The sequence below is a fragment of the Mustelus asterias genome, chromosome 13 (genome assembly GCF_964213995.1).
Source record: "Mustelus asterias chromosome 13, sMusAst1.hap1.1, whole genome shotgun sequence".
Taxonomy (NCBI): domain Eukaryota; kingdom Metazoa; phylum Chordata; class Chondrichthyes; order Carcharhiniformes; family Triakidae; genus Mustelus; species Mustelus asterias.
In genome coordinates, this window is record NC_135813.1 from 79,121,532 (window position 1) to 79,135,833 (window position 14,302).

The 14,302-nt window shown below is 42.5% G+C and overlaps 1 protein-coding gene across 1 annotated transcript in view; it reads left to right on the forward strand.

Moving 5' to 3' along the window:
* Nucleotides 1–7,235: 7,235 nt before the first annotated feature.
* Nucleotides 7,236–14,302, forward strand: part of rsrc2 (arginine/serine-rich coiled-coil 2) — a 40,000-nt gene continuing 32,933 nt past the window's right edge. The window contains exon 1 of the mRNA XM_078227057.1: nt 7,236–7,373. Within this exon, the coding sequence (XP_078083183.1) occupies nt 7,368–7,373 (6 nt within the window). The 5' untranslated portion in view covers nt 7,236–7,367. The remainder of the gene's footprint in view (nt 7,374–14,302) is intronic.

Genomic DNA, 14,302 nt, shown 5'->3' on the forward strand with positions numbered 1-14,302 from the left:
TCAAATTGGCGCGATTGGGAGAGACGCCCAGCATTCCTCGCGCCGATTCGGGGGCGGGGTTTGTAGCTCCACCCAGCATTCCTCGCGCCGAGACGGGGGCGGGGTTTGTAGCTCCGCCCAGCACTCCTCACGCCGAGACGGGGGCGGGGTTTGTAGCTCCCGCCCACACGTTGCGGACGAGGCGAAGCGCGTGATGGCACCACGTGATCTACGGCGGGGCCAATTGGCTGTCCGAACGTCAAGGGGAGCCGCTCCACTCACGTCCGCGCGGATGGAGCACGTGATGGGCCCACGTGCTCGGCAGTGTGCCCCAAGCGAGTGAGGTCAACTCGCAAAGCTATATACCTGCTTTGGCTGCTCCAGTAGGCTCTGTAGGAGGAGTACTATCTACCTTGCAGAGGATACTCAGAAGATTCATTCTCACATGTGTCTTTGTGAAATGTATTAACCCCATTTCTGACACCATTGCAGGGCCACTATACCAGCAAACACAGACTGATCTTGTCCAGTTAGGGTCCAAACTGTCATGATTTTGTTTGGTTGTCGCTTTAACCTGAAGTGCAATTCACATTGTCACAGCGCCAGAGACCTGTGTTCAATTCCTGGCTTGGGTCATTGTGTGGAATCTGCAGGCTCTCCCCGTGTCTGTGGATTTCCTCCAGCTGCTTCGGTTTCCTCCCACAGTCCGAAAGACCTGCTAGTTCGGTGCATTGGCCATGCTAAATTCTCCCTCAATGTACCCAAACAGGTGCCGGAGTGTGGCGACTAGGGGATTTTCACAGTAACTTCATTGCAGTGTTAATGTAAACCTACTTATAACACTAATAAACTTTATACACAGGCCAATTTATGCAGCAGGGGGAAAAAATCTTTTAGACCATTTCTGTATTATCAGTTGCGTGCCACAGTCTGGTAGAATAACTGAACATTCTTAAATTAATTTTTTTTGTATGTTATGACAAATGACAGCAAAAATAGACTTAAAATTGTAACACTAATTTGTATTTTAGATTATTTCCTCAGTGGGAGTGTATTCATTTCACTGTTGCAAAAGGTGTGCCAAAAATAACTGACATTGTTGATCTTTGGACTGAACTCTACATTGCTTCTATAATTAGTTTTGAATGTACTGAGATTGGGATTTTTTTAATTTTGTAAACACTAAAATGAACATATTTATGGAAACTAAAATAAGATTACTGAAATGCATCTGGTCAATGTTACGAAATGGATGCATAAATTGGAACATAAGCAAGTCAATGGAAGATAAAGGCAACAGATGTGATTTCTGCAAATGTATGGTGAGGATTGGCCTCATCACAAATACACTCATAACTATTGAGTTAAGGAAAGCGGGCACACAAAAATAACTTTTGCAGATGATCTCCAAAAGATAACTGCAATTATTTGAGTGTATTCTTAGGAGATGGAGAAACAACATCTGGTAGAGACTGGTAAAATTGAGGATAGTGAAGCAACAAGAAAACAAAGGACAAGATACAACTACCGTTTAAGAACAGCCATAAGATTAGAGAACAACAGCAAGACATTGGCAGCTGCTTAAGGACTGTGAACATTGGAGATTCATGATTGCCACATTGTAAACATGGCACCAGAAGAAACAGTAACTGAAGAATTTCTTCAAGTTATTATTTGACCTTGTAGCCTTTCAGATTTCAAAAACTGCAGGAAAATAGACCTGAGTGATGATTTATAAAGCCATCTGACTGCAGGGTATGCACACTGTCTCCACTCTTCTTTCCAATGCAGCTGCTGTATGACCCATTTGGGCATCTTCGCCATTGTAAAATAACTGTGGCACTAAAACAATTAGAACATTGGATTAATTTAAGTCTCATTTCCAGCTAGTTGATTCTAGATGTTTCTTTACATACACAAACACAGGGGGGGGGGTGAATGTCAATGGTCTAAGCATTAATTGCCCTAACTTACCTGTAAGACAGTTATAATTAAACTATTCAGAGATGTCACTGAGCTATCTATAGGGAACCCAAGTTGCAATCTAATTGGTCAATGAGCATGTGACAAATAAGATTAACATTTTTATAATTGGAACTGCTGATAGAACATTATTTTAAATGAGTTTCAGAATTGTTATGGCACAGAAGTGAAGTGGGGAAAAATATACAGATTAAAAAAATAACCTTCTCTCAATGAGACAATAGGATTATACATTTAAAAAATGACTGCCTGGCACATAAACAGTCACCTGGGATTATCTGTACCTTTAAGACCTGGCTGGCTGTAGAGATTTGCATTCTAATTAGTATTCTGTAACTTGATTTCTGTGTCTGTGCACTGTTGGAGAACAGATATCCACCCCATCTGACGAAGGAGCTGTGCTCCGAAAGCTTATGGTATTTGCTACCAAATAAACCTGTTGGACTTTAACCTGGTGTTGTGAGACTTCTTACTGTAAAGAGACATTAAACAGGCACTGACTTTTCGTACAGACAGCCACTTGAGATTAAAACATAAAGGACAGACAGCTATTTAAAGTTAAACATGCAGAAATCAGATCCTGCAGGAAACCAGCCAGGGCTTGAGGCACTCTTTAGGATAAGGACAATAGGGTTGGGTAAAGAGATTAGCTACAGGTGGGATCGGGAATACATAACTGCAGGAAAACCAATTACTGTAAGAATAGACTGAAACTAAAACCATTGATGGTCACTGACGTAGGAAATGTATCCATTCATAGAACAATGCGGTGTTAACATGCTTATGTCTGTATTTGTCTGTATTTGTCTATAACGATGTGTTAACGATCGATCACCTACTTGATTACAACGATGTGATAATGGCTAGATGTCTGGTCCATTTATTGTGTAAAGGGTATAAAGGTGGACCGCTCTTATTGTCTCATTGAGAGAAGGTTTGCTGCTTGTTGGTGCCTTGTCTTCACGAAGCTTCGTTAAAATAAAACTGTATTCTTGAAACCTTCAAGCCTGACTCAGTGGTACATTTCCCACAACAGAAGGAAGCCATTTGGCCTATCTTGTCTGCACTGGCTCTCCAAATAAGCTTAGTGACTTAGTGCCATTCCCCTGCCTTTTCCTCATACCTCTGCATATTGTTTCTATTCAAGTAATCATCTGATGCCCTCTTGAATGCCTCAATTAAACCTGTCTCCACGCACAGTGGCTTGTACTGATCCACCAGAAGAAATTCTTCAGTTATAGGCATTAAATAAAACAAGACTTACTCCAACTTATAAATCAAAGAAACAGGTTTAATAAAGAAACTTCATTACTCCAACACTTGAGGCCTCACCCTGGGCCATTCCAAGGTCCCACAAACCCCAGCAGCTTCATATTTATACTGAGTCAGCTGGTCAGCTGACCACCACATCATTTTTTTCCATTGGTTACATAGTTTACTGGGTCAGCAGACCCTTACAGCATGTTACTATTGGTCACACTACAACAGATCCAATGTTATCATTGGGTACATTCTAACAGCACTGCTGCCTCACAGTATCAGGGATCCGGGTTCGATTCCTGACTTGGGTCACTGACTGTGTAGAGTCTACATGTTCTCCCTGTGCCTGCGTGGGTTTCCTCCAGGTGCTCCGGTTTCCTCCCACAGTCCAAAAGGCATGCTGATTAGATGTATTGGCCATGCTAAATTGTCCCTCAGTGTATCCGAACAGGCGTCAGAGTGTGGCAACCAGGGGATTTTCACAGTAACTTCATTGCAGTGTTAATGTAAGCCTACTTGTGACACTAATAAATAAACTTTAAAAAATCCAGGCAATGCATTCCAGACCTGAACCACTCATTAACTGAAAAAGTTTTTTCTCACATCACATTTGCTTCTTTTGCAAATCTGTGCCCTCTCGTTCTTGAACCTTTTACAAAGGGAAACAGTTTCTCCTTATCTACTCTGTCCAGTCCCAAGTCTCAACTAAAATTTGTACATTTGAACAGAATGGTCCTGCAATTATTATTCTACTACCACAGAACCTCTTATTTGTGCTACTGTCATCTCCAGTGAACATAGCCCAGTCCATCATGCAAACCAGCCTGCCATCCATTGACTCTGTCTACATTTCCCACTGCCTCAGAAATGTAGCCAGCATAATCAAGGACCCCACGCACCCCAGATATACTCTTCCAACTTCTTCTGTCGGGAAAAAGATACAAAAGTCTGAGGTCACTTACCAACTGACTCAAGAACAGCTTCTTCCCTGCTGACATCAGACTTTTGAATGGACCTATCTCACACTAACTTGATCTTTCTCTACACCCTAGCTATGACTGTAACACTATACTCTACACTCTCTCCTTTCCTTTTCCCCTATGTACTCTATGAATGGTAAGCTTTCTGTATAGCATGCAAAAACAATACTTTTCACTGTATACCAATACATGTGATAATAATAAATCAAATCAAATCAAATCAGTGCCAACTCGTCAAATATTCTGCTAACTGGTCTCCAAACTCCAAGTTGGCCTGTATTGTAAATGTCCTGTGATGCATTAATGCTCTGTTCACCCTCAAGACCCATTCTCACTAATATTATTCAAATCTATAAATTCCCCCAAGATTTCACCCCATCTTATCCCTGTACTTTCTTTGACTCCAGACTGCATGCCGCTGTCCCACCACCATCGCAAGATCCAGCCCACTTCATTCAACCCAGAGTTTGGAACTCTCTCCCTGAACGTCTCTAACCTTGCCTCCACCCTCCAAAATCCATCTATTAAAGCAATTGTCCTCATCCTGGAATTGGCTGGTCAGATGGGCAGAACAGTGGAAAATGGAATTTAACCCTGCAAAGTGAGTGGTGATGCACTTTGGGAGGACTACACAATGAATAGCAAGATGCTAGGAAATACAGAGGACCAGAGGGAACTCGGAGTACATGTACAAAAATCCCTGAAGACAGCAAGACATGCAGAGAAGGTGGTTAAGAAGATATATGGGATACTTGTCTTTATTAACTGAGGCATAGAATATAAGTGCAGGGAGGTTATGATCGAGCTTTGTAAACAGTTCGTTAGGCCACAGCAAGAGTACTGTGTGCAGTTCTGGTCGCCATACTTTAGGAAGGGTGTGATTGCACTAGAAAGACTGCAGTAGAGATGTTGTCTGAGCTGGAGCATTTCAACTATGATGAGATGCTGGTTAGGCTGAGGTTGTTATCCTTGGAGCAGACAATGCCAGTGGGAGGGTGGACCTGACTGAAGTGTGCAAAATTATGAGGAATATTGAAAGGGTAGATAGAAAGAATTTTTTCCCCTTAGTAACCTTAGCAATAACCAGGCGCCAGAGATTGAAGGTCAGAGGCAGGAGATTTAGAGGGGACTTGAGGAATTTCTTTTTCATCCAGATGGTGGTGGGAATCTGGAACTCACTACCTAAAAGGATGGTGGAGGCAGAAACCCTCATAACATTTAAGAAGCAATTAGATGAGCACTTGAAATGCCATGGCATACAAGGCTATGGACCAAATGCTGGTAAATGGAATTAGAATTGATAGGTGCTGGATGGCTGGTGCAGACATGATTGGCCAAAGGACCTCTTTCTGTGCTGTGAAGTTCTATGACTCAATGATTCTAAAATGCTGCAGATACTGGAGATCTGAGAAAAAAAAGTGTTTTCGGTCCAAAGAAGTCATATTGAACTTGAAACATTAACTCTTGTTTCTTTCTCCACAGATGGTGCCAGCACTTTCTGTTTTTATGCCCTAGTCCTGGTTTGGCATCCCTTAAAAAGTGATATTTCTATGGGTTTAAGACTGAATATATACATAAGTTGTTGTGGTGTACGTGGCACAATGGCTAGCACTGCTGCCTCACAGCACCAGCGACCTGGGTTCAATCCTGGCCTTAGGTCACTCCCTGTATCCCCATGTCTGCTTGGGTTTCCTCCGAGTACTCCCGTTTCCTCCCACACTCCAAAGATGTGCGGGTTAGGTTGACTGGCCATGCTAAATTGCCCCTTACTAACAGGGAGACTAGCAGGGTAAATACGTGGGGTTAAGGGCTTAGGACCTGGGTGGGATTTTTGTCGGCACAGACTCAATGGGCTGAATGGCCTCCTTCTGCACTGTAGGTTTAAAGTTTATTTATTAGTGTCACAGGTAGGCTTCCATTAACAGTGCAATGAACTTACCGTATAAATTCCCTAGTTGCCACACTCCGGCGCCTGTTCGGGTACACTGAGGGAGAATTTAGCATGGCCAATGCACCTAATCAGTACGTCTTTCGAATTGTGTGAGGAAATCAGAGCAACCAAAGGAAACCCATGCAGATACAGGGAGAACATGCAGACTCCGCACAGACAGTGACCCAAGCTGGGAATTGAACTCGGGTCCCTGGTGCTGTGAGGCATCAGTGCTAACCACTGTGCTGCCCTGGGGATTCTATGAGTCTGTTAAGTCAAAAGAGATCGAAGGATAAGAGGGGAGCTGAGGAGAAACCTTTTCATCCAGAGGGTGATGGGAGTATGGAATTCATTGCCTGAAAGAATGGTTGTCAGAAACTCTCAACATTTAATAATTATTTAGATATTCACATGTCATAGAATCATAGAAACCCTACAGTGCAGAAGGAGGCCATTCGGCCCATCGAGTCTGCACCGACCACAATCCCACCCAGGCCCTACCCCCACATATTTTACCCACTAATCCCTCTAACCTACGCATCCCAGGACTCTAAGGGGCAATTTTTTTAACCTGGCCAATCAACCTAACCCGCACATCTTTGGACTGTGGGAGGAAACCGGAGCACCGGAGGAAACCCACGCAGACACGAGGAGAATGTGCAAACTCCACACAGACAGTGACCCGAGCCGGGAATCGGGATTAGCGGGTAAAATATGTGGAGGTAGGACCTGGGTGGGATTGTGGTCAGTGCAGACTCGATGGGCCGAATGGCCTCCTTCTGTACTGTAGGGTGTCTATGATTTCTATGAATAGGATCTTTTAAGAGACTTTTAGATAAGTAGATGGAACTTAGTAAGATAGAGTGTTATAGGTAAGCCTAGTAATCGCTAAGGTAGGGAATTGTTCGGCAAACTTTGTGGGCTGAAGGGCCTGTATTGTGCTGTAGTTTTTCTATGCTTCTATGTTATATCGAACAGGTTGAAAATCTATGTATGCCTCGCACACAAGACCTGATTTTATGTTTGAATCCAGTTGAGGTGAGTGTGAGGGAATGACAAGCCAGTGGAGGCGGGTCAGTGCGTGCGCACAATGCACTAGCGCGGGGCGGGGCGGGGGAGCCCATTCGTCACTCGGAATTTTGTCGGCGAGGCGGTAGCGGTGGCGGCTGCTGGTCTCCGATCAGCGGCGGCGGGCACACGGCTATTTGACTGACGAAAAAAAAAGCTTGGGAAAGATGGCGGTTAGTACCTGTCAAATAAATAACATTTTTTTTTGTTTGTTTTCAAACATCTCCGCTCGATTAAGCTCGGATTTTCCCCAAGCCCGCGGTTGACGGTGCGCTAAGCGAAGCTGCTTCATAGAAAATGGCGGCAGGCGCCATCTTGGAAATATTCTGTTTTCTGGAACATTCGTCTCTTTAAAATGAAAACATCCGCATGAAACACCTCCCAAATCACTTGAGCGCAACAGTTGCTCATTTCAAATATATCATTCGAAAATATGATTTCGCCTTGTTTATCCTCCCTTGATTTTTTTTCTTTGGCCGAGCTGCTGCGTTTTTAGACAGCTAATGCGAGTGGCCACATTGGAGATTTGTTTGTTCTCCAAATCATGTTTTGAGGGACGCAGCTAGCAAAATCTCGTACTCGCCATCGCCCCTCAACCCGTGTTACGTATATCGTGTATGAATGGATAATGCTGATGGAGTTTATTAGGAATTAAAGAGAATAATTCGATTTGTCCTAGCCGATGCTCCTGAGGCTTTAAAACGGCTCTTGGATCCCACTCGGTTGGCAATATTGCGATGAGTTAGGTTGGAGAACTATCCAGAATACCAGTGATATAGGATGTTAGGCTCTTGAGTTTGTATTCGATTTACACATTTAGTCTCGTGCAGGAGTGACTAAACCCGGAGTTCAATAAATAAATGCATAGAATAGTTTTAATCTGTAGTATTGTATCCCTGTGTCACATTTTCCAGTAACCGTCTTTTTTCTGAAAATGCGATTGTTTCCAGTCCAGATATGTCAATCCCACTATCTCAAATCGAGGCAAGCTCTTAAAATCGTGAAATTTGGGATAAAAATCATGAATGGCTACGTTTTCAACCCTAAATCAATGTAGATTGATAGTTGGTTTGTAAACCTCATTAATGGATTATTTATTTAGTCTCTCACAGGTCTTTACAAAAATACTTATCAGCATCTGAACTGTTTTTTGAGCCTGCAGCAAAATAAAACTGGCAGAGCTGTTGGATGCTGGGGAGGGAGATGTTAGCCATCAGGGCATTAAACTACTGGAGCCATGGAATCCAAAGAGGGTACAAATGGGAGAGGGGGTTACTGTCCAGGTCTGCTTCTAGAAAGTTATGGTGATTTGATGTGAGATGGTAATGTATATGAAGAGCAAGGTATTAATATATAATGAGTGGTAGGCTTGAGTTGTGGAAAGTTGGAATTAGGATCCTGGTTAAGAGTGGATTTTTCAAAAGGACGGCACGGTGGCACATTGGTTAGCAATGCTGCCTCACAGCGCCAGGGACCCGGGTTCAATTCTGGCCTTGGGTCACTGTCTGTGTGGAGTTTGCACTTTCTCCCCATGTCTGCATGGGTTTCCTCTGGGTGCTCCGGTTTCCTCCCACAGTCCAAAGATGTGTGGCCATGTTAAATTGACCTTCGTGTCAGGAGGATTAGCAGGGTAAAATGTGTGGGGTTGTGGTCGGTACAGACTCAATGGGCCGAACGGCCTCCTGTACTGATTCTATAATACACAATAATTATTCTTTTCTATAACCATATTAAATAACACACTAATGTAGTTTGTTACAATACCAATGGCAAATAGCTCTTGTTTTCAAAGCAGCTTTGTAAGTTATCTTTCACGTTTACACCTGAATGACTGGCTGATTGCAAAGCTTTTTGCATAGGTTGTACGACACTGAAACATAGGATGTGCATCATGGAAACAGGCCATATGATTTTTATACTTTTCTCATCTCTGCAGATAAGAATATGTTCAAACCTTGCATCCTTTGTAAATTACCTGGGAGATTGGGGGGCTTGTATTTCTCCATGGCAATGCCTAACCTGGTTAGTGTTGACTTGCTAACCAGTCAGCACTCTTTTCTCCTGTCGAATAAATTGTTGGGGTCATTTGAAGTTTTGCATTCTTGCGTTTGCCCTGATGAGTGCAAGACAAAAAGCTTGGGCAGTATGTCTCTATTTTCAGCGATATTTGAGGCCATTTTTGTATTAAAATTATAATATCACTTTTTAAAGATATACACACCATTCTTATCTTAATATTTCTCCCATAAATTTGTGCGTCCACATTTATATTGAAAAGGACCTATGTAAACCTGTCACATTAATTACTACCTTCTGCCAAATATATTGCTGCAGTCTCTGCACATTGGAAAGTCATTACATCATGACGAGTTTAAATAGGTATTCAGTTTTTAAAATGGATATTTGTGCACCTGAAGGTTTTTAATTATAGATATAGCTTGCTTTAAAGTAATGCAAAATTTATTTAGCGGTGCAATCTGTTGATTTTTTTTTGCTTTTATTCAACAAGCCTCGAGGTTCACCTATGGGAAGGTAGATTTGTGGCTCTTTCCCCTGAGAGGAAAACTGGGTATGTGGGACATCGTTTAGAATGTTCTGTCAGGAGTGACAGAAGATGAGATGTTGCAAATGCTAACTTGTATAATTGTTTCTGATTATTATTAAATATACTCTTGTTTTATATATAACCTTGTTTGGAGCTTTGGAAAAAAAATGAAGGTCCCACTATCCAGTGCTTATGGTTGTCTTGACATCTGGCAACAGCCACATATTAGAAAAACACTTGAAGGCTTTGCTTTATATTGCTGGGAGGCAAGTCATGTGGACAAAAAGTGAAAATTAGACTAATGTCAACTCAAAAGTTGATTTTTAAAGGGACCTCCTTTTTATCTCCTTGATTTTTATGGTAATTTCTTAACCCCAAATGGATTGGAATATGATGGAATATATTAAAATAATCACAAATTTGATTGTCAAATGTAAGCAAACAGCCTAGACATAATTCCAAAAGAAACTACATAGAAGTTCCCACTTTTGGATAAATGTATCTGCAACCCAGGATATCTGTCCCTTCAGTCTTAAGAAATTTAGCTTAATGTATGCTTGCCCTCGCATGTTCCTTTCATCATTGCCATCTATCCACTCATTGTTAATTTGTCTGTGACCTGCATTCTTTGTCCCTGTTTATCAAGCTGTCTAATTTATCAAATTTTGTGCATCTAGCCTGCCCACTAATCTATCTCATTACTTTATTTCCTTAAAATATAGAACAGATAATAATAGATATACATTCAGTTCTTCTATTTTAAACCTGACAATGGTTAGGCTTCGCTACCTTGCTTTAATCAACCTCCTACTTAAAAAGTTTGCTGAATTCTGGGGGTCTGGGGCGGTAGGGTTGCGTGTATTTTTGGTATACTGAAGGCATTGCTAATGCATTGTCAGGTGGATATTAGAGATCCATGACACTATACTACAAAGAGCATTAGATGTCCTTCCAATGTTCTGGTCAACATTTATCCTTCAAAATAATTTAACTGTTCACTGATTTTAGTGGGATCTTGTGCACAGATTTGTTGCTGCTGCCTTTCCCTACATTATAACAGTGACTACACTTCAAAAATAGTTTAGTGACTAAAATGCTTTGGGCTGTCTTGAGGTTGTGAATGGTGGGGGTGAAACGATTTTCACCATTCAAACTTTTCATGCTTTTGCAAATCTTAAATACTTCCCATAGATGCACCCTTTTCTTCTCCAGAGATTGAAATCAGCGCAGATAATCTTTGCACATAATCCTGTCATTTCAGTAATCCTTTTTGACGACCAAAATATTGCGACGTCTTTTCTGTGTTCCCATTTAATTTGTAATGCACATCTTCTCTTCCAATCTTTATTTCAAAATATCTCTATCAATGTTTGTTTTCCACAACCTGCCCCATCCTGTAATTCTTTGAATTATTGTGCATTGATTAGCTTCACTGATCACTGCATCTGATTTGGTGGCATTTGTAAACAACTGATTTGAAGAATATTCCATCCTCAAGTCATTTATAAAATTTCCAAGTTAACAGTTGCCAGATCATTAATTCCTGTTGTTTCATTGACATGTACTATCTACCTTTCAGCCATGCATCAATCCAGTTTAATATTTGACCACCTATCACATGTGGGGCAATGATTTCCTAAAATCAGGTAGATATCTTTCACCCTCCCTTTATTTACTAATTCTCAAAGAAATTCAATTTGTCACACTGGAATAACTGCTTCTGAACCCAGATTCTCTTCAAACTGACTTTGTCCTGTCATGAACAGTTTCCTTACAGTTGGAATAATGATAGGCCTGTAATTTTGAGGGTTCATCCCTTGTCGCCGTTTAACATTGGGAGCTCATGTTTGATATTTTCCAATTTGTTGAGATTTCAGTGAATTTTGCAACATCAGTGAGTAGATTTGCAGCCTCCACAATCAAATTACCAGCTTTCTCAGTCCAGGGTTTTGAAATCTTTCTACCAAGCTTTCCCTTGTAGTGTAATATCATTGCTATGCTTAGATCATTGCTGTGCTTGCATTGGCTCGCAGTCAAACAATGTCTTAATTTTAAAATTCTCATCCTTTTTTTCAAATCCCTCCATGGCCTTGCCCCTCCCTTCTCTGTCTCTGTAATCTGCTCCAGTCTCACAACCATAGAACATAGAACAGTACAGCACAGAACAGGCCCTTCGGCCCACGATGTTGTGCCGAGCTTTATCTGAAACCAAGATCAAGCTATCCCACTCCCTATCATCCTGGTGTGCTCCATGTGCCTATCCAATAAACGCTTAAATGTTCCTAAAGTGTCTGACTCCACTATCACTGCAGGCAGTCCATTCCACACCCCAACCACTCTCTGCGTAAAGAACCTACCTCTGATATCCTTCCTATATCTCCCACCACGAACCCTATAGTTATGCCCCCTTGTAATAGTTCCATCCACCCGAGGAAATAGTCTTTGAACGTTCACTCTATCTATCCCCTTCATCATTTTATAAACCTCTATTAAGTCTCCCCTCAGCCTCCTCCGCTCCAGAGAGAACAGCCCCAGCTCCCTCAACCTTTCCTCATAAGACCTACCCTCCAAACCAGGCAGCATCCTGGTAAATCGCCTCTGCACTCTTTCCAGCGCTTCCACATCCTTCTTATAGTGAGGTGACCAGAACTGCACACAATATTCCAAATGTGGTCTCACCAAGGTCCTGTACAGTTGCAGCATAACCCCACGGCTCTTAAACTCCAACCGCCTGTTAATAAAAGCTAACACACTATAGGCCTTCTTCACAGCTCTATCCACTTGAGTGGCAACCTTGAGAGATCTGTGGATATGGACCCCAAGATATCTCTGTTCCTCCACAGTCTTCAGAACCCTACCTTTGACCCTGTAATCCACATTTAAATTAGTCCTACCAAAATGAATCACCCCACATTTATCAGGGTTAAACTCCATCTGCCATTTTTCAGCCCAGCTTTGCATCCTATCTATGTCTCTTTGCAGCCTACAACAGCCCTCCACCTCATCCACTACTCCACCAATCTTGGTGTCATCAGCAAATTTACTGATCCACCCTTCAGCCCCCTCCTCTAAGTCATTAATAAAAATCACAAAGAGCAGAGGACCAAGCACTGATCCCTGTGGCACTCCGCTAGCAACCTGCCTCCAATCCGAAAATTTTCCATCCATCACCACCCTCTGTCTTCGATCAGACAGCCAGTTACCTATCCAATCTGCAACTTTCCCTCTATCCCACACCTCCTCACTTTCATCATAAGCCGACCATGGAGGACCTTATCAAACGTCTTACTAAAATCCATGTATATGACATCAACTGCCCGACATTCATCAACACACTTAGTTACCTCCTCAAAAAATTCAATCAAATTTGTGAGGCACGACTTGCCCTTCACGAATCCGTGCTGACTATCCCGGATTAATCCGCATCTTTCTAAATGGTCGTAAATCCCATCCCTAAGGACCTTTTCCATCAATTTACCAACCACCGAAGTAAGACTAACCGGTCTATAATTACCAGGGTCATTTCTATTCCCTTAAACAGAGGAACAACATTCGCCATTCTCCAGTCCTCTGGCACTATCCCCGTGGACAGCGAGGACCCAAAGATCAAAGCCAAAGGCTCTGCAATCTCATCCCTTGCCTCCCAAAGAATCCTAGGATACATTTCATCAGGCCCAGGGGACTTATCGACCTTCCGTTTATTCAAAACTGCCAGGACATCCTCCCTCCGAACATCTATTTCCTCCAGCCTATTAGCCTGTAACACCTTCTCTTCCTCAAAAACATGGCCCCTCTCCTTGGTGAACACTGAAGAAAAGTATTCATTCATCACCTCTCCTATCTCTACTGACTCCATACACAAGTTCCCACTACTGTCCTTGACTGGCCCTAACCTCACCCTGGTCATTCTTTTATTCCTCACAAGAGTAAAAAGCCTTGGGGTTTTCCTTGATCCGACCCGCCAAGGACTTCTCATGTCCCCTCCTAGCTCTCCTAAGCCCCTTTTTCAGCTCATTCCTTGCTAACTTGTAACCCTCAATCGAGCCATCTGAACCTTGTTTCCTCATCCCTACATAAGCTTCCCTCTTCCTTTTCACAAGACATTCCACCTCTTTCGTGAACCATGGTTCCCTCACTCGGCCATTTCCTCCCTGCCTGACAGGGACATACCGATCAAGGACACCCAGTATTTGTTCCTTGAAAAAGTTCCACTTTTCATGAGTGCCTTTCCCTGACAGTTTCTGTTCCCAACTTATGCCCCCTAATTCTTGCCTAATCGCATCATAATGACCTCTCCCCCAATTGTAAACCCTGCCCTGCCGTACGGCCCTATCCCTCTCCATTGCAATAACAAAAGACACCGAATTGTGGTCACTATCTCCAAAGTGCTCTCCCACAACCAAATCTAACACTTGGCCCGGTTCATTTCCCAGTACCAAATCCAATGTGGCCTCACCTCTTGTTGGCCTATCCACATATTGTGTCAGGAAACCCTCTTGCACACACTGCACAAAAACTGCCCCATCCGAACTATTTGACCTACAAAGGTTCCAATCA